At 45.7% G+C, this 24,748-nt stretch overlaps 1 protein-coding gene across 5 annotated transcripts in view; it reads left to right on the plus strand.

The window, feature by feature from the left end:
- Positions 1-24,748, plus strand: part of MAPKBP1 (mitogen-activated protein kinase binding protein 1) — a 101,804-nt gene that overhangs the window by 32,761 nt on the left and 44,295 nt on the right. For all 5 annotated transcript variants that reach the window (XM_030482737.1, XM_030482741.1, XM_030482740.1 and 2 more), the window contains exons 4-6: positions 20,777-20,839; positions 21,438-21,495; positions 24,165-24,335. In XM_030482737.1, the coding sequence (XP_030338597.1) occupies positions 20,777-20,839; positions 21,438-21,495; positions 24,165-24,335 (292 nt within the window). The remainder of the gene's footprint in view (positions 1-20,776; positions 20,840-21,437; positions 21,496-24,164; positions 24,336-24,748) is intronic.

Here is a 24,748-nt window from a genome sequence, read left to right on the forward strand (position 1 = left end):
TTTTCTTCATATGTGCCATAAAGGCTAAAGGCACTTGAGTGCCGCAGATACTCTAGGTCATCACTTTTGTATAAGGCTGTTGTCCTGAGAGATTGTCCTGGGCTGTTGTCCCATAGGACATAGGAAAGAAAATTACATCTCTGAAGGTCTCGTATCTGCTGGCTTCCCTTACTTGTCCTTATGCTGGCAAGTGAAATAAACCCAAAGTGGGTTAATTTGATCTCTGTAAAGGTTTTGCGGTGAGTAGCAAAGTCTTGTTGGAGGAGTGAGTGGAACAGAAATGTACTGAATATTTTACTTCATGTGGCAGGACCAATGCTCTGCCCTCTTTTCAGTTCCCCCACTCCCTTTGCGTTTTCCCCACCCTTCTTTCATTTTGGTTTATTCCCTTTTTTTTCGCAGTAGCTGGTTGAGGTTCTGTTCCCTAGAAACAAGGAGAGAAACAAAGCTCAGAAAATCTGCTGAGGATGACTGGCATTAAAACAGGAAAAAAATGAGGGGGATGGTGAAATGTCTGTCCATTTAAATTCTAGACCAGCTGCTCAGATAGCTTGAGTCAGCTTATCTGGTTTTGGTTTTGGGGTTCTGTGTGCTGCTGTTTTAAGCCTTGTAGGTTGCTGTGACTGACCAATGCATTTTGCTTCTCTATATTCTTCTTCCCTTGGCTCTCAGTTGGTCATGAGAGCTGGTTGGGAACCTTGTGTTCATGTGAGGCACTTGCCTGCTTGAGGGAGCAGCCTGTGCTTTTTCTTCCATAGGAACAGGAAAGTAGTCCTTTGTGCTGTTTGGTGTGTGATGTCTTTTAATCACTATTCTATTATGTTTTGGCCAGCTTAAGCCTCTCTCTAGCTTTACTTATCAATTCCTAACCACTCGGATAGAAGTCCGGGGTTTTTCACATCAGTTTTCCTTGCTGGGGAAATTGGTATTTCATACATAGTATGTATGATGAGTTGATCAGTCTTGATATGCATAGTCTTCCCCTCCTTCAGCTCTCTAGAATAGCTCTGTGCATGCAGCAACTCCAGCTCAAGGCATTTATATAGTGAATTTATATATAGTGAATATATTTAATTATTTAATATGGTGAATCCTCTCTGAGACATAGTGAAATGAGGTTTTTTTGGGTTTCTCAGAAATTACTTAGCCAGTACAGACACAGCCAGCTCTGTGTGTATGTAGTACGTTTGCTGAAGAAATTATTCAGATGCCCCCATATTCTATATCATTTCAGAATGAGTCACCCTTGTTTGTAGATAGGAGAGATGATAAGAAAAGGAGCTATATAATCCAAGATAAGATGAAGATACTAAATCTTTTCTCCTGCTGCTTTTTGCTGCAAGGTCTTGTTGAAGAGCTAGACTTGTTCCTGCTTCAGCTTTATCACCTTGAGGTATGTTTTGAGATAGGGCAAATAATATGCAGAAGGGAATAGTGGTATGGCATGTCCAAAATCAGAAAACTGCCCAGCTGCCCAGCTCAAATCTTATTTTCTTGCTACTGTGCTGTGCTTGTTGCATGTCAGTGCAGCAGCTTCTCGTGTGCCAGCCTGCGCTGCAGCAGAATCGAGCCGCAGTCTCCTCTTGTTGTTTCACCATGTCTCCCCCCTGTTCCATCCCTCATCCTTCTGATTTGCAGTACTGAGTGGAAGCCTCTTATCTCTGCCAACCCTTCTGAGTCATGCCCCTCTGAGCTCCTGGCTCCCTGTCCACTGATCCAGGGAGGTAGGTGTCAGGTCCTGCACTGTCAGGGCAGTGGCCAAGGTCTGTGCCACAGCAAAGGGAGGAAGGGGATGAGCACAGCGGGAAATGAGTGAATTGGTTTTAATCCAGCCAGGAGTCTGCTCAGCATGTGTGGAGCTGTCTCGCATAATTGAGTGGTAAGTCCCTCTGGGAGCTGAAAGAGTGAGGATTTTTCTTTTCCAGAAGTGGTTGTTGGTTTGCTCCCAAATACCTCTTTCCAGTTCCAGTAGATAGGCTGGAAGGCTAAGTGGTTTCCAGCCCATCCACATGTGGAGTCTCTTGGAAAGTTTTAACCATCATTTTCCATCATTACATATAGATTACTGAATAACATAATAGATTATCATCCTAGAACAATTTCCTTTTACCTTAAGCTGCACATAACCCACAATGGAAGAATAACATTTAGGATAAACATTGTGTACCTTTACCAGGCATGATGTTGCCTTGCTCTTTCTTCCCTCTTTAAAGTGAAAGGTTTTGGTCAGTGGGGTACAGGAATGAATTGCAGTTCTGAACTGGGATCTTCTGAAGACTTATGACCACTGTGGCCAGGTCAGAATTGGGGGCTACATGGACAATGAAAACCTAATTTGTAACATGACAAGTATTCCTGCCTTATTTCAGAGCATATTTTTTTTTAGGTGCCCCATCCCTGGCAGTGTTCAAGGCCAGGCTGGACAGGGCTTGGAGCAACCTGGTCTAGTGGAAGGTGTCCCTGCCTGTGGCAAGGGGTTGGAACTAGATGACCTTAAGGTCCCTTCAAACCCAAAACGTACTATGATTTTATGATTTTCTTAACTAATTGGTTACTTTGGTTGGACACCACAATGGTAGTTACCTTCAGAAAGCTGTAGATACACAGAACGAATCCACTTCTTTATAGTGCCAGTGCATCTTTTGGTACATGTGCAGTTTGTGCAAAGTTCTGCTCTGTGCAGGTACAGTTCCTCAGTAATTTTCCCCTAGCATAAACGCTAATGCTATTGGGCTCTATCCCAAATGCAGCTTGAATGGGTTAAAGGGACGTTGAAATACTCGAACTGCTGGGTTGCCAGTAGATAAATCTAGTTCTGCTGATGCTGGCTCCTTCAAGTTTACATTACCCAAACCTCTGAAGGAGAATTTCTGAGCCTTCTTTGTATGTGCTTTTCTAAAGGAGCATCCTGTGGTGTTGTAAAGACTGTAGAAATCTATTCTAAAATGAAGAGAAGCTCTCGTCCGTGGTTCAGTGTCCAAAAAGATGATGAAAAGTAGCCAAATCCTTCCTTCTCCTTCCTCAGCAATAGCAGATTTCTCAGAAAGAAGCAGGGATACTTCGTTTCACTCTTAAATCTCCCTGTCTTAAATTTGCGGAGGGGGAAAAAGAGCATATCTACACTAAAGCATGGAGATCTGAAGTGTAAAATACTTCCTCTCATTCTTTGCTTTTATTAATGCCAATTAGACAGGGAGGGTGGGCTGAGGAAACCTAATGCAGTCTTAGTTTCTGGCAGGTGAACAAACTCTTTACACTTGGAACGAGAGAATAGAGATCCCTCTGGCAACAGTGCTTTATTCTCAGGCCAAAGAATCATAACTTTGATATTTTAATTTGCAGAGGTGGATTTAAGGGAGCTATGGCTGCTTTCTTGCTCTCTTGCTGTTGGCCTCTGAGATTCACAGGTAACAGTCGTGCAATCCTGGAGCAATTGCCCTCTTCTCATCTAGGTAGCAACTGGGTCCCATCCTGAATCTCTGTCATTGCACTTCAGACAGAAAGACCCTGCCTAATGGAATAGGTGCAGTCTTACTCGTCTGAGCTGTTTCCATGTACCCATACACCTAGGCAAGAATTTCTACATTGGTTTTAGCTTGATCTCCCTTTTTATGAGTGCTGGAGACTCTTCCACATTGAATCCATGTCTCTGTAATAAAACTGCATCTAGAAAGTAGAGTTATTTGCTGAGAGGTTGTGTATTGATCCAATTCAGCTGTAAACTCACTTGGTTTGGCAGAAAAGGAGGTGAAGAAGCAAACAAAGTTGTTTGTAGATCACCTAGAGCTGTGGGGAAGCTCCCCTGGTTTAAGTCCTTAGCAGATGGAGTCAAGCCTGTCAAAATAAATTAAACCTAATTAATTAAAAATCTTTACCTGCAACAAAAAACTGAGGATGTAGCACTTGGTAGAATCTTAAATAATGAGATAGCTGCGAAGCTGCAGACCTGCAGCAAACCTGCCCAGCAGAAAAGGGAGAAAAGTAGGACAAAACCTCAAAATAGCTGGGCAGAAAAGCTTCCTGAACCACAGGAGGGCTGTGTCAAGTCTCTGCCAGAGTGCTGCTGTCTGTGCTGCAGGCACTGAAGACTGCAGCATCGAGGTGCTTTCAGGCTGCTGGAGGGAAGGTGTTGGAAGCATGAGCCCTTGACTCCGAGAGCTGGTTGATGGTTAATGGCATCTTTGCCAGAGGTGGAGTAGGATGAAGCTCTTGCGGACAGTGGGAATCTTGTGGGATGCTTGGCTTCGGTCTCTGTGTGACTTTGTACCTTGTGTCACACTCGGTATTGAAAAACTAGTTGGGGCGGTGCTGGTGTTTGGTGCTGCCAGCTCCCTTTGAGACAAGCTGCTGTTCTGCAGTACGTGGAGCTCTGGTTACTTCTCCAGAGTGCCATACACTAATCCAGCCTTCAAGTTACAAGGGGGTGGGTTGCTGTTCTGTAACCAGCTGCTACAGCCTCGGGACAAGTAGAGATGAAACGTGATGCTTTGTCCCACAGTTACTATTTGAGGCTCTGGCAGCAGCAACAAGTCTGATATGACATCCTCCCTCAAGCCAGCAGGTACCAACATGTCTGTTTATCCCCTGTTTTTCCACACAAGCCACACGGTATGAGCCCTTTCTCCCCAAACACTTCCTTTGTACACCCCATCCTATCTGGGGTGAGCCTGTGCTCATCCATGCTTCTATGCTTCCTCCTTTCTGTCAGGCATCTGGGAAGAGCTGGACTTTGCATTTCTGCTTGGCATAGGAGTGTGCTGCTGTATCCCAGTGTCACTATAAACCCTCTAAGTGAGGAGCAGCAATCTGTGCTTTCCTTTTGCAGCCCATCCAGTGGGAGGACCCATCCTGCTGACAGGCAGTACTCGCTTTATGGGCTCAGGGTTGAATCGAAGTTGAAGTCTGGTGACCCTTCATAGCAGAGTTAGCTGCTATTTAATAAACTAACCAAACAAAAAGCCCCCCAAAGCAAATCCCTAAAAGCCACAACAGGAAACCTTGTCGTGTTTAGATTGCCAGATGGTTTTGGACATTTAGACTGAATTGAGAGTTTTCCAAGGGAATGGTTCGATTGCAATGAAACATTTTGGGAAAGGCTTCACGGATTTGTTCACTGGGAATTCTGTGGAGAGAGGGAGGGTGTGAGTGGGAGCAGGTGCCTTTCCCGAGGACAAATTGCCTGAGAACATCTCCTTGGGATATGGGCAACCCCGCTTTTTGTTGAGCAGTTCAGAGCTGAGCTGGTAAACTCTATTCCTCCTTCTGCTCCTTCCCACCTTCAAAATTACAGGGTTGGGGGCAGGAAAATCAGAGTAGTCCAATCTCCCCCCAGTCAGCAGGGACATCTTCAAGCCCCATCCAACCTGACTTTGAATATTTCCAGGGATGGGGCATCTACCACCTCTCTGGGCAACCTGTGCCAGCATCTCACCACCCTCATCATAAAAAATTTCTTCTTTACATCTAGTCCAAATTTACCCTCTTGTAGTTTTAAACCATTACACCTTGTCCTATTGCAATAGGGCCTACTAAAAGTTTGTCTCCATCTTTCTTGTAAGCCCCTTTTGGATATTGAAAGGCTGCAATAAGGTCTCCTTGGAGCATTGTCTTCTCCAGGCTGAACAACCCCAACTTTCTCAGCCTTTCTTCATAGCAGAGGTGCTCTATCCCTCTAGTCATTTTTGTGGCCATCCTCTGGACCTGCTCCAACAGGTCCATGTCTTTCTTGTGCTGAGGACTCCAGAGCTGGATGCAGTACTCCAGGTAGGGTCTCACCAGAATTAAGTTGTCCTTTATTTAGTATGATGGTGAGAGTTTGTCTGAAGGACAGAAAGAGTTTTCTGATAAAAGCCAGCAGTGGGGAAGAGGCAATGTATTGTAGGGTGTAGAGAGCTGAGACTTTTTCCTTCTATTTTTAGTCTGCCATGGGACTGGGTGGTAAAGAAAATCACTTTGCTTCTCCCAGCTTGCACCTTTATCTAAAAATAAAACTATGAGTTTTCTATTTTGTCCCTTACAGAGCTGTAGATAATAGGAGGTGGGTATTAAACAGATGACTTGGGCCGGGGAGGGAGAAAACAAATCCCAAACCTTAAAAAGTTCCATCTTGTACAGCACTCCTCACCCTTGCTAGTTCAGATGCTCTTCTCTCAGCATCACATACTAGCCAGCCCTCAAGGTGGTAGAGGCCACAAAGACATGTTGTGCTGCTTCTTAAGAGCCTCTGCAGTGTGCTGCTCTTGCCAAATGTCCCACAGCTAGTTCCACACATGGGACATGAGCTCAGGTGATGTGGTAGGTACATGCACAGAAAGTTAAGGGTGTGATTAAGAACATTAAAGAACACCAGATGCTGCCGACTCTGCTGCCTCTGTGTCCTCCTTTTTACCCAGCACTGAGCAAGCTGGGTTTTGGCAGAGGGAGGAGAACAGAATGGGGCATTGGTGGATAGAAATGCTCTCGGAATGGTTTTGTAGAAGGAAATTGGATGGAGATTTGCATAAGCATCTCCTCAGTTATGCATTTTACAGAGTTTTTACATGTAATTTCTTGGATTACTGTGTATCTCTGAACTCTGACCGTGCCATACCACAGCATGGCACACAATTGTGTTAACTAGAAGCAACTTTTGTGCTTAACTGACAGTGAAGTTGGGGATGCTTTTTAGCATAAGCATGAATTGCAGGACCAAAGAAGGCTCCTTGCCTGCACTGTGCAGGCAGCATGAATGTGCTCTCACCTTCAGTGATGGAAATCCTGGAGAGGGGGTTTCATCCTGTGTGTGATGCTGCAGTGGTGTGAGTGAGCTCTAAATGAAGTTTGGTAGTGTGGTAGGGCACGTCTGGTTAGTTGACTTCAGCCCCAAACTGCCTCACACAACTGGTGTGGCAGGTCCAGGCACTATGCAGTGCCTGTGCAATGTTTGCTGGGGGGCCAGAAGTATTAGCTGAGCCCTCAAGAATGATTATGTTAGAGCGTGGATTCTTGCTGTTGCCAGAAATGTTAGTGGTGAAGAAGGTGAGACCAGGGAAATGGGAAAGCTTTTATCTTTGCAAGGCTGCGATGAAAATTCTTGTGACCAAGAAAAAGCACTTAACTGCCCTTGAAGCTTCCCTGCGCTGGATTCCTGAGGCTGCGAGCAGGGAAAGGTAGGGCTTCTTGGAGGAGTCCTGTGAATTCGCTGCTCTATGAGTTGCCTGACAAAGCACGTTAAGGAGAACTATGTAGTACATGGCTTGTTACTGCTTCCATTCCACTTCCCTCACCGGGAGAGTGTTATCATGCGTGTCAGAATAGATACAACAGTTGCTGGTTTAATGATTATATTGGTTGTATTTGACTTTAACCTGCCTTATTAGGAGAAACGCTGACCGTCCTCAGTCTTTCGCTGTGCCAGCTGTACCAATTTGAGTTTTAAATTGGGAAGAGGCAAACTGGAAATAATCCCATGCAGATGGTTAATTTGTTACTTTGTGCTTTGATCTCATTAAGCAGTGTGTGAACTAAGGGGAAGTCACTATTTAAAAAACAGGGGAAAAAAATAAGGCACTCCTGTGGCGTGGGTCACTTGCAGTTTGTGTGCAAAGAAACTGAAGTGAGAGAGTAAGCACATCTCCTTTATTTAATAACAGAGCTAAACACTCTGGTAGAGCTCTGCAAGTGGGATGCTTTGACAGGTTTGGAAAGCTATTGCATGCTACTGAAACGGGGAAGAGGAGTGGTTGTAAAGCTCATGCTGCCTTGGCTATTTTGGAACATGTAGGGCTTTTCTCAGCTCGAAGCTCTGCAACCCCCCAGGGGTTTGGCCATTGCCTGAGAAAGGAGGGGGATGGCACAGAGCAAGAGTGCCTGCAAGCCTGCGTACCTGCAGGTAGCAACCTGCTCTCTTCTCTACCTGCTCTGTATCTCCTCAGCATTTACACCTCCTAGCAACCAGCGCCTTGGTGCGGCAACACGAGTTGCTCGTGAGCCAAGTCCTGAGCTTGCATAAGAGTAGGGGGGGGGAATGGGGACTGAATAAGTGAAGTCTGGGATGAAAATGAGATACCAGCCGCCTCAGCTGAGCTCCACCCTTTCTCAGAATCGCAAAACAGGCCCATGTCTCCTGGTAACCTTAACACAAATCACAGTTTAACTTAAAAGAAGTACATACAGTCCAGAGGACGTAGCCCATCGCTAGGTGTGAACAACAGCGAGTCAGTCCTGTTCCTCTTCCTGGCACTGTAGATGGTCTTGTGTTTCACTCGCTGTCAGAAAAGCAAGAGGTGAAAGAGCATCACGTTAGGATAGCTAAGAAGTGCCAGGAGGCTGTGTATTCTGGTTATTGCAAGCATGCCCACAAGTGCCCTGACTATTGCAGATGTAGGACTTGGCCCCCCTCCGCTGGAAGCTGTTCCCTGCAGCACAGCACACGTGCGCTGGCCTGTTGTGCACCTGAAGCTGGGTCTTTCTGCTGGCAATCCAGGACTGACAGAGCTGATACCAGCCAATTCCTTGCCTTCAGTGTCAGTTGCTGTGCTTTGACAGTGCTGACCTAATGCTTCTTAGACTTGGAGTCTAACCTGGCAATGTTTCTCCGTGACAAGCAATGTAGATATATGAGAAAGCAAAACTGAGTTTTATCATGATTGCTTCTCCTTCCAGGAAAGCTGTCTTTCTGATCTGACAACTGATGCTCATGAGCTACGCTGAAGAAAAATTTTAGTGCATTTAAAATGGTCTATTATTATACTGAGATACAGGCAAAGCAGAAGTGAATGTTCATCTTCCATTGCAGCCAGAGCTGTCACAAGGCTTCTAAAAAGATAACACAGGCAGAATTGGATTTTGCCAATCTGTCCGTATCTGAGCTGTTCCTGCTCTGGGAAGTGGTGGGGCTGGAGCAGGGAGAGCTGGCAAGAGCTCTGGGCCCAGGAGCTGCAGCAGGCTCCCCATGGATGTGGCACTGACAGTAGTCATGGGGAGAAATGGGCTCTCCCCTGCCCCTTCTTTCAGCATGTACCAGCTTGGCTTGGTAGGGCTCAGGATTAGGCAGGGATGGCAGGAGGCTTTATTGCCTCCTTGCTGGCCCTGGCAGCCGTGAGCTGTGCCCATGCCTAGAGGGCACACAGCTGATGTTTGAGCGGGTGATTCTGGAAATCCAGGCTTTCCAAGGTGCGGGTTTGAGTTTCTATTTCTTGATCTCTGACGTCTCCCAGAGCTGCAGCAAGGATTGTGCTCACTGAAGCGTTCAAGGGGAAAAGCTGCTCCAGTTTCTCTGCCGCAGTGGGGGCTTTTGCTGTCTGCTCTCCAACACAGGGGAGATCAGTGACAGGTCGATGGGCACCGGAGGGGCCTGCCCAGTGTCTTACCCCCACATGGCCATCATCCCCAGGGAGATGGTGGTGAGGAGCGGGCTGCCTCAGTCCGCTTCTTCCTAAGGTTAATTAGATGAGAATGGAGAGAGAGTTAAATTGTATTACTTCTTGCTTTGCTCCTTTGATTGATGCCACTCTAATATTGACTGTGCTGCTTGCTCATGGTAAAACAATTAAAGCCCTGAGGCGTCTGCCATGAGCTGTCATGTTCATCTGCCCCAGATGATTAGTTTGATGTATAGATCTTTCACCCTGCTTCTGAGCTGCTTGGGCACAATGAGGGAATACTCTGGCTGCGTTTGCTGCTGGAAGCAGAGGTGTTGCCCAATTGCTTCCAAGCAGGGTGTATTTTTCCTTTGGGACTTGATTTTAAAGGAAGACACTTACCCAGCTTTTGAGGCTTTGTGGCATGGTGGGAACTGCTCTTGCAGAGAAGTTGATGCAGACCTGAAGCCTAGAGCAAGATGTTCCTGTTCCAGCCCAGCTGGGTCTGCAGGTCTCTGCAGGGACCTGTTCCCAGGAGGTGCCTTCAGAGAGCTCCCATCTTCTCTTGTTGTACAGTTAGGCTGGAGAGCTGAATTTGCTCAGTGCTTGATGGCAGATTTGATGATTCTGCAGGAATTCTATTATAAACTTTGATTCTCTTTGTCTCTTTCTTGCCTTTCCGTCTGAACTGCTACTTGCCTGTGGGTTTAAAATATCTTTTTCCTCTTTTTTTCTTCAACTTGTCTTTCATTGCTGCTTCTTCCCCTAGATCTGGGCATTTTCTTTTCTCCGAGGCATTCCCCTTAGGCTTTGTTACACTCAGTGCTGTTTATGGGCAAAGAGGAAGCATCCCATCCTCTTGGGATATATGGGCTGTGTGTGTCTATAAATTAGAAAAGAGAAGAATTTATTGTTGGTATAACTGAATCCTTACACTTTAATTCAAGAATCATTTTACTCTACTACTAATTATTACAGAAAGAGTGATAATGCATTAGAATACTTCTATATAGAAGAGGTCTTAACTGTGATAACGCAACTGAAACCGTAACACATTTCTTCATTTCTGTTTGTTTTTCCTGGTGTTGTGTTCACCCTTGTGTTGCTCCTCTAGATATTTAAGTCAGTTGTTGGAGGGTAACACCATAAATCTTCAGCTTTTGTAGCCCTTCACTGGGAAGAGCATGATGGGGATGTTGCTGGATTTCTCCACTCTCCAGGGTTCACCTGGGCCATTTTTTATGTTTGCTAACACACTTTTCATACCTTTCTCAGTTGGTCTGCACCTCCACGATGCTTCTGAATTCACTATGTATGGTGTCTTTCACGCATGTTGGATATTTTTTCTTTGTTACCCCTAAACCCTCTTTTGTTGAGCTCCAGGTCTGTATTTCTTTAACAGGTCATGAGTGAGCTGTTCACAGCCGTGAGGTCTCCACTGCCAAGCACGTGCCTTATCTCTCATCATGCCATGCCTGTACTCCTCTGCACTGCACCCTGCAACTCCGCTTCCCAAGGCCTCTGCTCTCATACCATGCCTGTATTTCTTTCCTGTACATCATTGTGTTAGTTGTAAATATCTCAGTGTACATAAAATAACTGCTTGTTACTGTTACATATATAAAACTATGGTTGTATCACACAAAGATAAACAGAAGTAAAACAAACTAGCTGGAGGTACCTGGTCAGTTACAGAAATTGCTGTCAGGACTCAAGCAGGTAAACCAGAGCTACAGGCAGGTCAGGCAAAGTTCAGAGCGAGCAAGGGAGTGAGCCCAGGAAGCCTGAGGCCTTCCAGACTCAGTACAAAGCTTGCAGCCTGCTGCTGAGAATGGCAAACGGGGGGCTGTCATCCAGATGCTGATGGAAGAGGGACTGGCTCTCAAGAGCAAGCACAGGGGTGGAGCACAACTGGGGAGCAAGAGATCCCTGAAGCAGGTGTCTTGGCTTGGTCTGTTGGGATGGAGAGCTGTTCTCTTCTACTTGTTGATGTGCCATAACTTTAGGAGGAGACCTCAGCACATGGACACAAGTCCCTTCTCAAGAACTAACATAGTATGCTGTGATTCTGTAGCATCCATCCTGGAGAAAGTTGCATTCCCTGCCTTGATGCAAAAGCCGTCCAGGTTTTCAGCCATGTTTCGGCTCTTGGTTGCACCCGGGACCAGCCAGGCTCTGCTCAAGGCTCCCTTTCCTACTGCTTCTCAGTGTCTCCTGTCTGACTGATCAGCACATTTTCTTGTCATGAACTGTTTCAGTGATCCTTTTATTCCTTCAGCCTTCCTCTCATCAGCTGCCCATTGCTCTAGCCCCCCAGGGCTGCTGCTCATTTGCAGTGTTCAGTGGGTGCTTGCCAAGACTGCTGAAACAAAACGTAGCTCTGCAACTCCTGCTCCCAGCCCAGTTGATTTAATGCTTCATGTAGGTGTATTGCTGGCGTTGCTTCCCTGCCCCTAGGGAAATGAGTGGTTTTGGAGAGAGGGAGAGAGAAATGTGGACTCTTTCTGTGTTATAGTCAGCCAGGAGCCATATGTATGCATATGTCTGTACATATGCCTACATATACATGTGTATGTGCACATGTGTTTGTCATCAGTGCCCTGTGTCCTTTGAAGCTTGTCAGACACGCAGGCTGACAGGCAATTCAGTGTGTGTATGTGTAGATGCTGCTTTGCATTGTTTGGCTTCGTTGTTCCACCTACCTTTGCTGCAGGCTGGAGGAAAGATGGGATATTCTGCAATGCAGGTGAGATGGCCTGTCCCCTGTTCTGCTGGGGCAGTGTTATATCCGTGAGGTTTTTTATTTCCCTTTCCTGGCTTTGGAGTGTTGAAAGGAATCAGGACGTTTTGAAGGTGAAGTTCCTGCTGAATCACTGGTGACTAGGCAGCCGTGAGCCAGAACAATTAACTGGAATAATTTTCATCTTCCTTGCAACTGTAATGATTCCCAGTTGGTAAGCTGGTTTAAATTTTGTGGTTTTCCTCTGAGCCCTTTTCTCCCCTCTGCTTTCCCCATATGCACTTCTTGCTCAAGTCTTTCACAATCTGTCTGGCTTAGCTCTTTGCCTTCCAGAAAAGATGCCTCCTTATTGTGCACTTCTGTGAAAAGCCATCACTCTCCCAAGGGCACTACCACTGCATCTGTGGCTCCAGCGTGGCTGCTGCAGAGCTGTGTACAACGCACCCAGTGGGAGGCACAACCCAGGCTATCTTTTGTCCATGCATCTTTCTTGCGAAGCATGAAGTCTGAGTTTGTTTTCCTGAATCGTCACCCTGCCTTTTATTTGCCCCATGTCAGAATGGTTGCCAGGTTTAAAAATCATCCTCTTCTGCTCTACTCGCTTAAAAAGAGACCTTGAAATAACCTAGCATTGGAGGTTTCCATGCTAAGATGGAGTTTTCCAAGGGTATGCTGCAGTAAGATCAGCTGGACCTGCTGGAAATCACTGGGTGCAGACAGCACCTCTGTTCTGGTAGGAAGCAGGCAGGAGGACTCGTGCGGAGATTCTCCTCTGTGTTCCTGGTAAAGCTAAACTTCAGTGGTGTCTATGTCAATGCAATGAGTGATACTCAGTAGGCTGAAGTGGTGAAGAGAACAGAGGCTGCCCTTGTGCCTTTGGGGATTAGCCCTACAAATCCTTCTTGTCAGTTCTTCTCTGCATTCTTGTAGACTCAGTTTCCTGTGCTGCTCTCCCTCTTATTGTGTATAGGTGCGCACTGGCTTAACCTATCTCCAAATGTCAAATTTCCTGAGGCTGAGAGAATAGTCTGGACAGTATCTTAAAATATGCTCTGTTCTTCCCGTGGCCTAAGCTCCTGGAGACAAGAAGTTCTGAAGCAAGGACTTGAGTTTGGCCTGCTTTTTCTTGTGGTTTTTGAACTAGAGTCTGTTCTGTGGTGCCTTTGAGCTCCCACTCCTGGAGGTTGAGGGTGCCACACAGCCTCGAAACAGAACAAACGTGTCCCTGCATGGCAGTCAGAAGTTCCTACAGGATTAGTCTAGTGACACGAAATGTATCACTCACTTTCTTTTTCACAGTGGGATTCTTGCTCAGTATTCATGGCTTTTCATTATTCTGAGCTGGTTTCTGAAGTGTGAATTTAGCTGCATCTCTCAGGCTCCCACCTTCCTGGTCTTCTTGGTCATGGATTGGTGCAGGGAGCTCTGAAGGCTTCTTTGCTCAGGCAGCAGCACCCAAGTCTTAACCTCTCAACAGATACATCTTTCTTCTCAGCATGCATTGAATTAATATAACTTGCAGCAAAATACTTATTCAGTTACATAGTCAGTGTGCACATCCTCTCTCTGTTAACCCCCTCCCAGTACTGGCTGTGAATTAAAGAAGCTTTTTGGCAGAAAGAGTTGCCACATAGAAAATTAACACCAGCTTTTGTAGATGCTGCTTCACTCCGATCAAGCTTCCCTAGGCAACCAGTGCAGTGTAAAAAAGATTCTGTTCTTATCAATGTCTTTTTTTCTTTTTCATGCATTTAGTGCGTAGGAAGCTATTGCACTCTCATTTGAATAGCTTTTTGGGGGGGACAGAGAGCAGAGTATGAGCCAGAAATTGAGAAATGGATGTGAAGGGAAGGGACTGTTTGCTCTTTTCATTTATTTTTGCAGCAGCATGAAAGGAATACATTGTGGGAGGAAAAAAAGAGAAAGCCAACGTTTGTTTTGATGTCTTAATGGAGTTTTCTTTCCTCTGTACAGCATCCTCTTTATAACATAGGCTGCGTGCATTTAGGAGGGGAGGACTTGACCCATGGACGCTGCCTCTGGTCATGTGGCCCACAAGATAGGGTAACGCTGCGTTGATGGATAACTTGGAAAGAAATGCTATCACAGGCTTCTAATTCCTGCAAGCACCATGGAGGGGAGGGTGACCTGCAGAGGAAGGAAAGAGGAAAACTGACTTCTGCAGAAACCTGGTTTTTATTAGCTTGCTGAAGAAGGGTGAGGAAGGAGGTAGCTGGAGGAAGGCAACTGAGAATAGAGGGATGCGCAGGGAAATGGGAGGACAATGAGAAGAGAAAAATGCCTGGGAGCTAGGATTTTGGTGAGAGCAGGAGTGAAGGCAGTAGGAGAAAAGGCAGAAGTAAAGGTGGGGGGAGCTGCATGGAGTGACACGCTGCTGCTGTCTTAGTGAGTCAGATCCTTCACGTAAATGTGACTGACGTCTGATTCCTCTCCATTCCTGCTCCTATATTTAGCTTAGGGAAATTGCTTCTTTTTTTTATATATATGTTTTTTTTTCCCCTCTTGCTGGAGCTAATGGAAACTGCTGTGACACTTCCCCCCACCCCAAATCAGCTTTTTAGCTGCGTATATGGTGCACAGTTGGGCATGTATAACAATAGGGCTGTGCCTTCATAGAGGTTTGGAAAGCTCTGCAGGGAACCTTTCACCACCACCTTGTTGGCTGACCCAAACGTGCTCCCTGATGGAGAGAGCTCAGGTCATCTGCAAAAACCTTTGTCATCACTGTGAGAGCTCATTCTGTCCTTCTCTTGTGTTTGAGGTTACCTGAATGTCCCACAAGAAAGAGGAGAGATGACATAGCCAAGTTGTTTTTAAAAGCTGCTTCCATCAGGAAGGGGAACTTAAAGGTTGTGGGGTGGCATCACAGACCTAGAAATAATAACTTCAAATACCATTGCCAACGGCCTCTGCAGGAACCAGGGTGCAAATGAACAGCACACTTAATCTCAGCTGATTGATAGATGGTTTGGACAGCAGTAATCCATACTGCAGTGAAGAGTTTCTAGAAACATCTTGGAAATCAGAATATTCTTGTGGATTTAAAAGGTGCTGTGGTCATCAAGCCCTGCCTGCAGCTGCAGAGGAGGTAGGGTTTGTGCTGAACCAAAGGTACTTAACAGTGTTGACCTTCTACACTGCCAGTGTGTGTCAGGGGTCAGTGTTCTCTGTAGGCCCCATGTGAAGTGCTTTTGGAGCTAGTCTTAGGTTGCATGTTGGCACTAGCATTTAAAAAGGTCTCTTCAGACTAGGGTGTCTTGAGAACTTTAATTTGGTTTGAAAGCTTAAGTCTGGGAAGAGGTGATGTGGCCATTATAGAAGTGCAGGTTTCAAATACTTTGCTCGGTCTACATCCACAATTGGAAGCTAGGAACAAAAACATCAGTTCTTTCTTCCCTTGCATCCTTTCCATCCCTCTGGGTATAAATACTGAATGCAGTCTTATAAAGAAGCAGACAAAGGTGGAGAGTGGATAGATGGGTGTATGCTCTTGTATGCAATTAATTTTCCATGGTAATTATTTTTATTATTTTAACTGCTGGAAGATTAAAGCCAGCATAAACAGAAAGGAGTAGATACTTTGAGTCTCCTGAGGGCTTGGTAGCCTTGCAGGACTTGGAGGCAGTGTAGGGTAGGTGGATCAGTGATCTGACCATTCAATGTCTCCATTCCCTTTATTTTGCCAGAGCAATTTCCTTTGCTAAGTCGGAGCACACCCAGAGTAATAACTGGTTCTGAAGTACCTTGTCTGGGGAACTGCTGCAGCTTCTGTTGGAGAACAATGTGCTCACTGCATGGGGTCTGCTCTGGGGTCATGCTGAGCTGTGAGCATCTGAGCAGGCAATTGAGGCCACCCCGAATCATAGAATTGTTTAGGTTGGAAAAGACTGTTAAGATCATCGAGTCCAACCATGAACCCAGCACTGCCAAGTTTGCTACTACACAGTGTCCCTGAGTGCCACATCTACTGGTCTTCTAAATACCTCCAGGGATGGTGACTCAACCACTTCCCTGGGCAGCCTGTTCCAATGCTTGACAACCCTTCTGGTGAAGAAATTTTTCCTAATATTCAATCTAATCCTCCCCTGGTGTGACTTGAGGCCATTAACTGAACACTCGGAAGAAATTAAAGTCTAGAAATGGTTAATTTCTCCTTGTTCAGGAGACGTGCTCTCTAGGATGGTGTGGACTAGAAACCTCCCCAGGCATCTTGAGGGAACCAGGTTTCAAAATTGGGTGCTCCTGACTCCCAGAACAGTATCTGTGTCTCGCTGTAAGATCAGTAGTTTGGGGCCTGCCATCTTGCTGAATAAGGTGTCCTTGGAACTGGCTGGAGTTTTTGCTGCCTTTGTGTATGGCAGACAGGAGAGTGATGGTGGAAAATGGGCATGGGACAGCAGAGCAGTAGGGTAGCTTTTGTTGGGTATCAGCTAACTTAAGCAAGTTTAGGAGAGTAGTTTATCCTGTCTGAATGACTTTATTGGCATAGAAGGTCATAACCAATTAGCAAGTTACTTTAGTCATTGACTGACAACTCACATAACAACATACAATCTTGTTTCGCTGAGTCTATGAGTTAAAATTACCTTTTTGTGCATAAATCAGTGCTTGCCAACCAGTAAAGACATACTGTGATTTATTTCCTCCCTCTTCAGATAGAGTTTGTTAATTAGGGATCAAACTCAGTGAACTGAGCATAGGGTTGTCTTAAGACAAAGTTAACAAACCCATGTTTGTGGTGGCTGCTCTGGCACTAGAAGCTGTGTGGCTCTTGGAGGGGTTTGTTCATTTGCCATGGTGTGTGAGCTGGCTCTTAACTTCACTGTGGGTTCTGGACTTGGCCAAGGGTGGGAAGGGGGAAGAAGCCTGCCTGCAGACATCCTGCTCCAGAATGCAACTGAGCTAAACTTCATGACTGTAAGTGGCCAAAGGCTCTGTCATGTAAGTTAGTAACAACAAAGCCCTGAACCTTCGTGGTTCACTATACTATTCTAGGAAGTGATTTGTTTGTTTGCCTGGTTTGAAGACCATGGTTTGTGTTTTGCATCTTTTCTGTGTTTTTTAGACTCTGTGAAATTCTCTGAAGTCCTGTTTTTCTGCAGAGTTCCTCACATAAAAACAGAAACTTAAGTTTAAGAGCTGCATAGGAAAGTCTTTGCCAGGATTTCGTGTCTTTATTTTTAAGCTTTTTTTTTTTGAGCACAATTCATCCCTGTCATAACTCAGCAGGATTTTGGTCCATTAACCCTATCCTACTCCCCATAATGGGGTTTTGCTTTGCTTTTCTGATTATCTGGAGGCTTGGGATTAGATAGATTTTCACATTTGCTAACTTCCTATTTCATGTCTTGTGATTTGCAAGGCTTAACCTCCCTGACTTGTTAATGGATCGGAAACCACCTGCTTCCTTACGCTAATCCATCAGAAATATATGGCATAGCTCTGACTTGAAACTCTCCAGATTTTTTCCCCAGGGTAAAAAGCGCAGAAGGATCAATCCCAGCCTGAACAAATTGCTTACTTACACTTCCCCTGCTCTTCCACAAGATTACCTCTCCAACCATGGCTGGTTGCTTTAACTGTCAAGAGTTTGGTGCCTTTATTGCCTTGGCCTTCAGGGTAGGGCATGAGTGAAGAAGAGCAGTGGAATGGCATAGGTGGAGAGGAGTTGTCTAAAAGGGGGAGGGCATATCTTGTGAATGGTTGGTGCTTTGGAAGTTAAAGCTTTGGTACTTCTGACAGTGTCCGCTTTGAGCTAGCGATGTCAATGGAGTGTGATTTTTCCCTGCGGAGAAGGACTTGGGGGTGTTGGTTGATGAGAAGCTTAACATGAGCCAGCAGTGTGCGCTTGCAGCCCAGAAAGCCAACCGTATCCTGGGCTGCGTCAAAAGAAGCGTGACCAGCAGGTCGAAGGAGGTGATCCTGCCCCTCTACTCTGCTCTCGTGAGACCTCACTTGGAGTATTGTGAACAGTGCTGGTGTCCTCAACATAAAAAGGACATGGAGCTGTTGGAGCGAGTCCAGAGGAGGCCACGAGGATGATAAGAGGGCTGGAGCACCTCCTGTATGAAGACAGGCTGAGAAAGTTGGGGCTGTTCAGCCTGGAGAAGAGAAGGCTGCATGGAGACCTCAGAGCAGCCTTCCAGTATCTGAAGGGGGCCTATAAGGATGCTGGGGAGGGACTCTTCCTTAGGGACTGTAGTGGTAGGACAAGGGGTGATGGCTTCAGACTTTAACAGGGGAAGTTTAGATTAGATCTAAGGAAGAAGTTCTTTACAGTGAGGGTGGTGAAGCACTGGAATGGGTTGCCCAGGGAGGTTGTGGATGCTCCATCCCTGGTGGTGTTCAAGGCCAGGTTGGACAGAGCCTTGGGTGACATGTTTAGAGCGAGGTGTCCCTGCCCATGGCAGGGGGTTGGAACTAGATGATCTTAAGGTCCTTTCCAACCCACACCATTCTATGATTCTATGATAGCTTCAGCCGAGGACTCTGAGCTCGAGGTCTTAGTGTGTCCTTTCTGCTCTCTTTTCCATTTCAAAATTTACACTGCTTCTGGCCCCGTATCCCAGTCAGACCAAGGGAAGGGTCAGCTGCCTGGGCTAGGTGAGGAGACGCCAGAGATGTCACAGGTCCCTGTCAGCCCTGCTAGCGTTGCTAGCCCTGCCTGCTGCTGGGACATGCAGAGGGGCCTGGAAGGATGTGGCTCTTGTCCTGGGCAGCACGGTGCCAAGGTGTGCTTAGACCTGTGTACCAGTATGCACTGCCTGCCCTGGAATGTTGGTGAGGTCTGTGGGTGAGGTGCTGCAATACATTTCTGTGATGTTTCAGCTTTTGCCTGGCTGCTTGGCTGCTTCAGGCCAATTCCTCTACTTCTCTGTGCTGTGTATTTCTCCCTTGAGTGACGTCCGTAGCCTGGCACAGGCTGTAGCATTGCAGGCAAGCCCCAGCGCGATGGTGACGTGAGTGAAGTCCCCAGTGTGGCGAAAGCTGCTGGCAGTGGAGCAGGGGCATCCCGCAGCACTCCCTGGCACTGCAGCAAAGGAGGAGCTGGGGCTCTCTGAACTCTGGCAGTGTGTATTAGCAGAGGGATGGGCAAACCCCACCATTTCTATTTTAGAGGTGAAGTGAGAGATAAGGCACAAGGTCACCAGGGCAATTCCTGTTCTACCTCCTTTTATGCACGTAACAGGGATGCTTTTGCGAGGGGGCAGTGAGGGCCATGCATTTTCTGTTACTCGTCACTACTGCTCTCTGCTATCAGACAAATGCCGTTACACAAAGATTTAAACATTGTGTGTAGGGTGTTTGTGGAGAGCAGGGAAGGCTCCTGTACCGAGGACAGTCCCAGGCTGGTTGTGATGGCCTGAGGCACCAAAGCAATGTGCTGTGGGCAAGATTAGTGGGGAAATGGGGCTGCTTCTCCTTCACTCCCCTCCCTGTCAGCGACTGTTTTGCTCCCAGTGGAGGTGATGATATTGCTTATAAAGAGTTTAGTACTGCTTGCTTTTGCAGTCCATCTTGCTGAGAGGTTTCCTCAAAGCCCCTGAGCAAGCTGTTTATTCAGATATGTCCTTTGGGTCAGTAGTTTTTGGCATCATATGTCTCACTTTTCGACTAGCCAGCCACTTCTTGTGCTATACTCAACTGTTTCTGTCCTGTCTAGTATTATGGCCAGGCACAGAAATTTAGCCCCTCTACTTCTCCTTCTTCCCACCCCTTGCAGAAAGATCCCCTCTTTCCTTCTTTCTGACTTTCTTGCTCTGTTCTAGACATGCTGGTTTGGTGCCTAGTACATAGGATCACCTTTATGGCAGGGGAGATAATCCATTAGGGCTGTTGGATAAACTTTCGTGGTAAACTCATGGTTTAACCTCAGCTGACAACTAAGCATCACAGAGCCGCTCGCTCGCTCCCCCAACCCACCAGAGGGATGGGTCAGTGAATTGGAAGAGTAAAACTGAGAAAACTCATGGGTTGAGATAATTTAATGGGACAGAAAAAGAAGAAAATAATAATAATGATAATGATAATAATAATGATAAAAGAATTAGCATATACAAAACAAATGATGCACAGTGCAATTGCTCACCACCCACTGACCGATGCCCAGCCAGTTCCCCAGCAGCTGCCCTTGGCCAGCTTTCCCCCTAGTTTATATACTCAGAATGATGCTATATGGTATGGAATATCCCTTTGGCCAGTTGGGGTCAGCTGTCCTGGCTGTGTCCCCTTCCAGCTTCTTGTGCCCCTCTGGCCTTCTCTCTGGCAAGGCATATGAAGCTGAAAAGTCCTTTACTTATTATAAACACTGCTTAACACACTGTTGTTTTTAGTTGTTGCTGTCAACATTATTCTCATACTAAATCCAAAACTCAACACTGTACCAACTACTGGGAAGAAAATCAGCTCTATCCCAGCTGAAACCAGGACATTAACCTTTCTGTCCAGCTTGAGCAATCAGAGACTCCTCAACGTGGGAGAGACTTGTGATTCCCCTCTGGGCTGCTCTTTTTTTTTGTGATTTCTGGTTAACCCCAGTTCAGTCTATGAGATGAGGGGAAGAAACAGCTTTTTGGGGCTGCTTCTGCTGTTCTGCCAGCAAGGATAGCTCTCTGATTTTCTTTATACATGTGGTCACATCAGCTATTTTTGTTCTTCTGTTTCCTCCATCTAGGTGTGTTGTTGTGCTGTTCAACCCTAGAAAAAATAAGCAACACCATATTCTAAACAGTTCCAGGTGAGTGAAGCTTTAAGCTGTGCTTGCTTTCTGTGGGAGGTGAATTCGAGGGTTTTATGGCTTGAGTGAAGCGCAGGAGCTGCTGTTGCTCGAGGCTAAATCCCCTCGGTGAGAGCTGCCCTGGAGAGAGGCTGCCTGCCGGTTTGACTGCAGCTCCTTCTAATGCGAGGTGCTATTGCTGACAAAGTACCACCTCATAAGCATTGTGGTCCCATGAGGAACTTCTAATAGGCATGACATGGAGGAGATCTTGCTAGAACTTCGTGCTATCTGACTCTTTTCTTAACCTCCCCCTAAAACTATGGCCTCATTATTGAAGCCATGGCTGCAATATGGTCCTGCATCGGGAATAAAGGCACAAGGATGAACCTTGATTTACGGAGCCTTTCTGGTGCTGTAGGCATGCTGCTTGAGACTTGGGCAGCAGGGAATCCCCATGGCAAGTGTTAGAGATCTGGTGAAGGAAAATCATTGTGTCAGGCTATTAAGTGTGATTTTAGCCTCTTTCCAGTTCATCCCAACCTATTCCCCAGTCCTAATGTACTGATATGAAATCACATGTTGGAAATGTTTCTCAGTGTCATTTTCTTTGTTTTAGGAAAACAATTACAGCACTTGCTTTCTCTCCAGATGGAAAATATTTGGTTACAGGAGAGGTAAGTGTGAGACGAGAGAGGGCACACCTTGTCCATCACATTTTGAAGCAGGGCAGGAGGGTGTTAGTAGAAACAAGAGTTGCCTTGACACAGACAAACCTATTTCAGTGTTGCATCTCTGGGGGGACTGAAAGTAGAATGAAAGTAAGTGGAAGTTCACACAGCATGGCTCTACACTAGCATCAATGAAGAGTACTTGGATGGTCCTTAATCTCAGTCTGAGGTTAGCATTGTCCTTTTAGGATTTAAGAAGTAACTGAAGCGAGTAACAGTGTGGTGGAAAAAGTGAAAAGTGCATGTGGAATGGAGCTTTAGGAATAGTGACAGAAGATGCTGGTGCCTGTGGTTTGGCATTGTATGTTTGGCTGGGGCTGACAATTGTTTCCTCTTTCCAAACATGCCCAAGGGGGAGAGTGAGGATGAGTGCACTGTGTGTCTGTTCTGCATTAGAAGTTCAAGGCACAGGCTGTGTCATGAGGCTGGAATTGCTGGATGTTAGAAATCCACAGAAATGCCGACTGTCCCCTGTGTGGTTAGGCTTATACCTAGTGCAGCCAGCATGATGGCAGCTGTCATGTCACTGGGTGGCTCCCAAGCTGGGCCTGAAGCCTGCATGGATCAGGCCAAGGATAGAAACAGCAGTGTTTTGGGATGGAGGCTACCTTGACACTGAAAAAGTAAGCACAGATTTTCTATCAGAGCATCAGGGACTGTGATTGTTATTAACTTCTTAGTGAAAGCATGAGGTTTTATGGCTGTAATTTGTTTTGATGCCTTCTTACACTCTAGAAGTCTTAATGTAATAAAACCTCTTTATATTAGAATTATAATATATATTTTGTCCCTGGTGTTCAGTTCTGATGATTCTGGTGCCTTCTTTTCTTTACCCTTTACTTTTTTTAATGTCTGGTGTGCTATTCCTTTCATGTGGGATAGAAATAGTGGTAGAAAATGAAGTAGGTATTCTTCTTACTAACAACTCAAACTTTTCAGTTTGGAACTTCATTGGAGTAAATGGCAAGTTCAGGTTTAAAAAAGAAAAAGCCTTTCAAGTTATGCTTGAAAAGCTTTTTCTTTTTTACCTTGTTGCAAAACATGTCTCCTCTTGCCCTGTTGTAAAACCATTTCTCTTTTCAGTATCCTCCCACGTGTCTGACATTTGAGTTATTACCTTGTGTAGCAGTGTCCCCTGCCGGTATCAGCAGTCTTGTCTCGGTTTAACCTCTGTCCCGTAGGGAAATGCTTTCTGGGTTCACTTTGTCAAGCTCGCTTTTAGCTGCCTCATTCTAATTCTGGTTAGTAACACCTTAGTTTTGTACATGGCTGGCTTTTTAGGAAGGAGAGCATGGAGGTTAGTCTTTTCTGCCATACGTATTAAATGTCTTTTATGTATTTCAGATCTTTTCCTTCTTTTTTGTCTTTCATTTTTTTTCTTTCTTCCCATGGAGGAATACATTCCTCATCCATGGGGATCACACACAGCTCACTTTTGGTGATGTTGAAATGCAAATTCAATTTGTTCAGGTCTTGGGGTGTATGCTAAGATGCTGGGAAATACATAAATATGTGTTTAAGTACAGCAATTGCTTTGAAGAGCAGCTGATTCAGCTCATTATAACATCTTGCCAGCCACCTTGAGACCTGACCTTTGCCTGGCAGGAGGGAGAACTGCAATAAAATCTAACCATGGTGTTTTTCCAGGCCACAAGTTGGCAAAGCTTTTGAACAAGACAATTAAAACCTGTGCAATTCTGAGTTTTTAAAGCTTCGGCTTCTCCTTGTGATCAGACTTGTCTCTCCCACGCAGTCATTTGACTGACTTAAAATTGATCAGAAAATGTACCATTTTGCCATGTTGCCATGGATATGTTATTTTGCAAGCTACTGTTTTGACAGAGCAAGGCTCTTGAGTAGGATTTGCCCCTCGGGTATGTTTTTGGCCAGCATTTCAGCTCATCTTGTGCGCCTTGGTTTATTTTGGTTTAATAACAAACACATAGAAGAATAAAATGGTCTGGCAGAAGGTGCTGAATTGGCATTTCTGAAGGCTATGACCTTCTGTTTCTCTGGAGAACAAGTATAAAACCAGAGGCTCTGCTCCCTCAGTGTCTTTCTCTGGCACTACCCTGCCCATACTCTTTTAGGCAGCATCCATCCGTGTTACCTTTGTGACAGAAATCATGTTGCTAGTCTCCCATAGGCCTCCCTCAAATGGTGTGTGATAGTTATCACAAATCATGTCATGTTTTCACATGGCATGACCTGGCTTGAGATCTGAAATGTCCATGTCATGTTAGGGAGCAGAGGATGGGAGGGCCTTTTGGTTCACTGAGTCTAGAGATACGATCTATTATAATCCTTTTAATGATCTGGCTGTGAGTTCCCATTGCAAAGAGCAGGGATGTGCATCAAAAGTATTGCTCTAGCCTCTGGCTGCTCTGTGAGTAGCAGGGGAGATAGTATTGATTCTTTCATTATGAAATGCATATACTTCTTAGGTTGTCAGTCTCAACTTAGGCTTTAAATAATCAAAGGAGCCTCTAAACCTATTGTGAATGCACCATCTAGACACCTTTTTTCCAGTCCCCACATATTTACATGCTTGAATCTGTTAGAACTGACCTCAGGGGTTCTGTTTCCTATTCTGAGTCCGTTCTTGTCCCTTCCAGAGCGGACACATGCCAGCGGTTCGGGTATGGGATGTGGCTGAACGAACTCAGGTGGCTGAGCTCCAGGAGCACAAGTATGGCGTGGCCTGTGTGGCCTTCTCCCCCAGCTCCAAGTATATTGTTTCAGTGGGGTACCAGCATGACATGATTGTCAACGTGTGGTCATGGAAGGTAAGTTCTCCAGGAGGTTGGCTGCACCACAAGGTGTTGCTAAATGAAAAAGAGTGGACAGTGTATCCATAAACTGTTTCAGTTCCATCTTGCTTTCTGCTCTGTTTTTTAAATCTGTTATTCTTGTTTGTTTTTTGACAGTCATAGACACTGACAAGTTTGGACATGAGAGAGAACTATGGTCCCTTAGGGAAGCTCTAAGTCACTTCAGCAAAGGGATATTCTTTATACTTGGAGATGTGTGACATCTTGCTGTCCAGCCAGAAAAGCCTGGACTTTGAAACCTTGAGCTTTTTTAGAGGCTTATTAAAAGCTAATTTATGAGGGTCAGGAAGGAAACTCTCATCAGCCAGGGAATTCTTTCGTGGTGTAGTGTGTGCTCTTGGCTTGGTTTGGTTTTGTTGTGTCAGGGT

Source organism: Strigops habroptila, chromosome 4, assembly GCF_004027225.2.
Source record: "Strigops habroptila isolate Jane chromosome 4, bStrHab1.2.pri, whole genome shotgun sequence".
Taxonomy (NCBI): Eukaryota; Metazoa; Chordata; class Aves; order Psittaciformes; family Psittacidae; genus Strigops; species Strigops habroptila.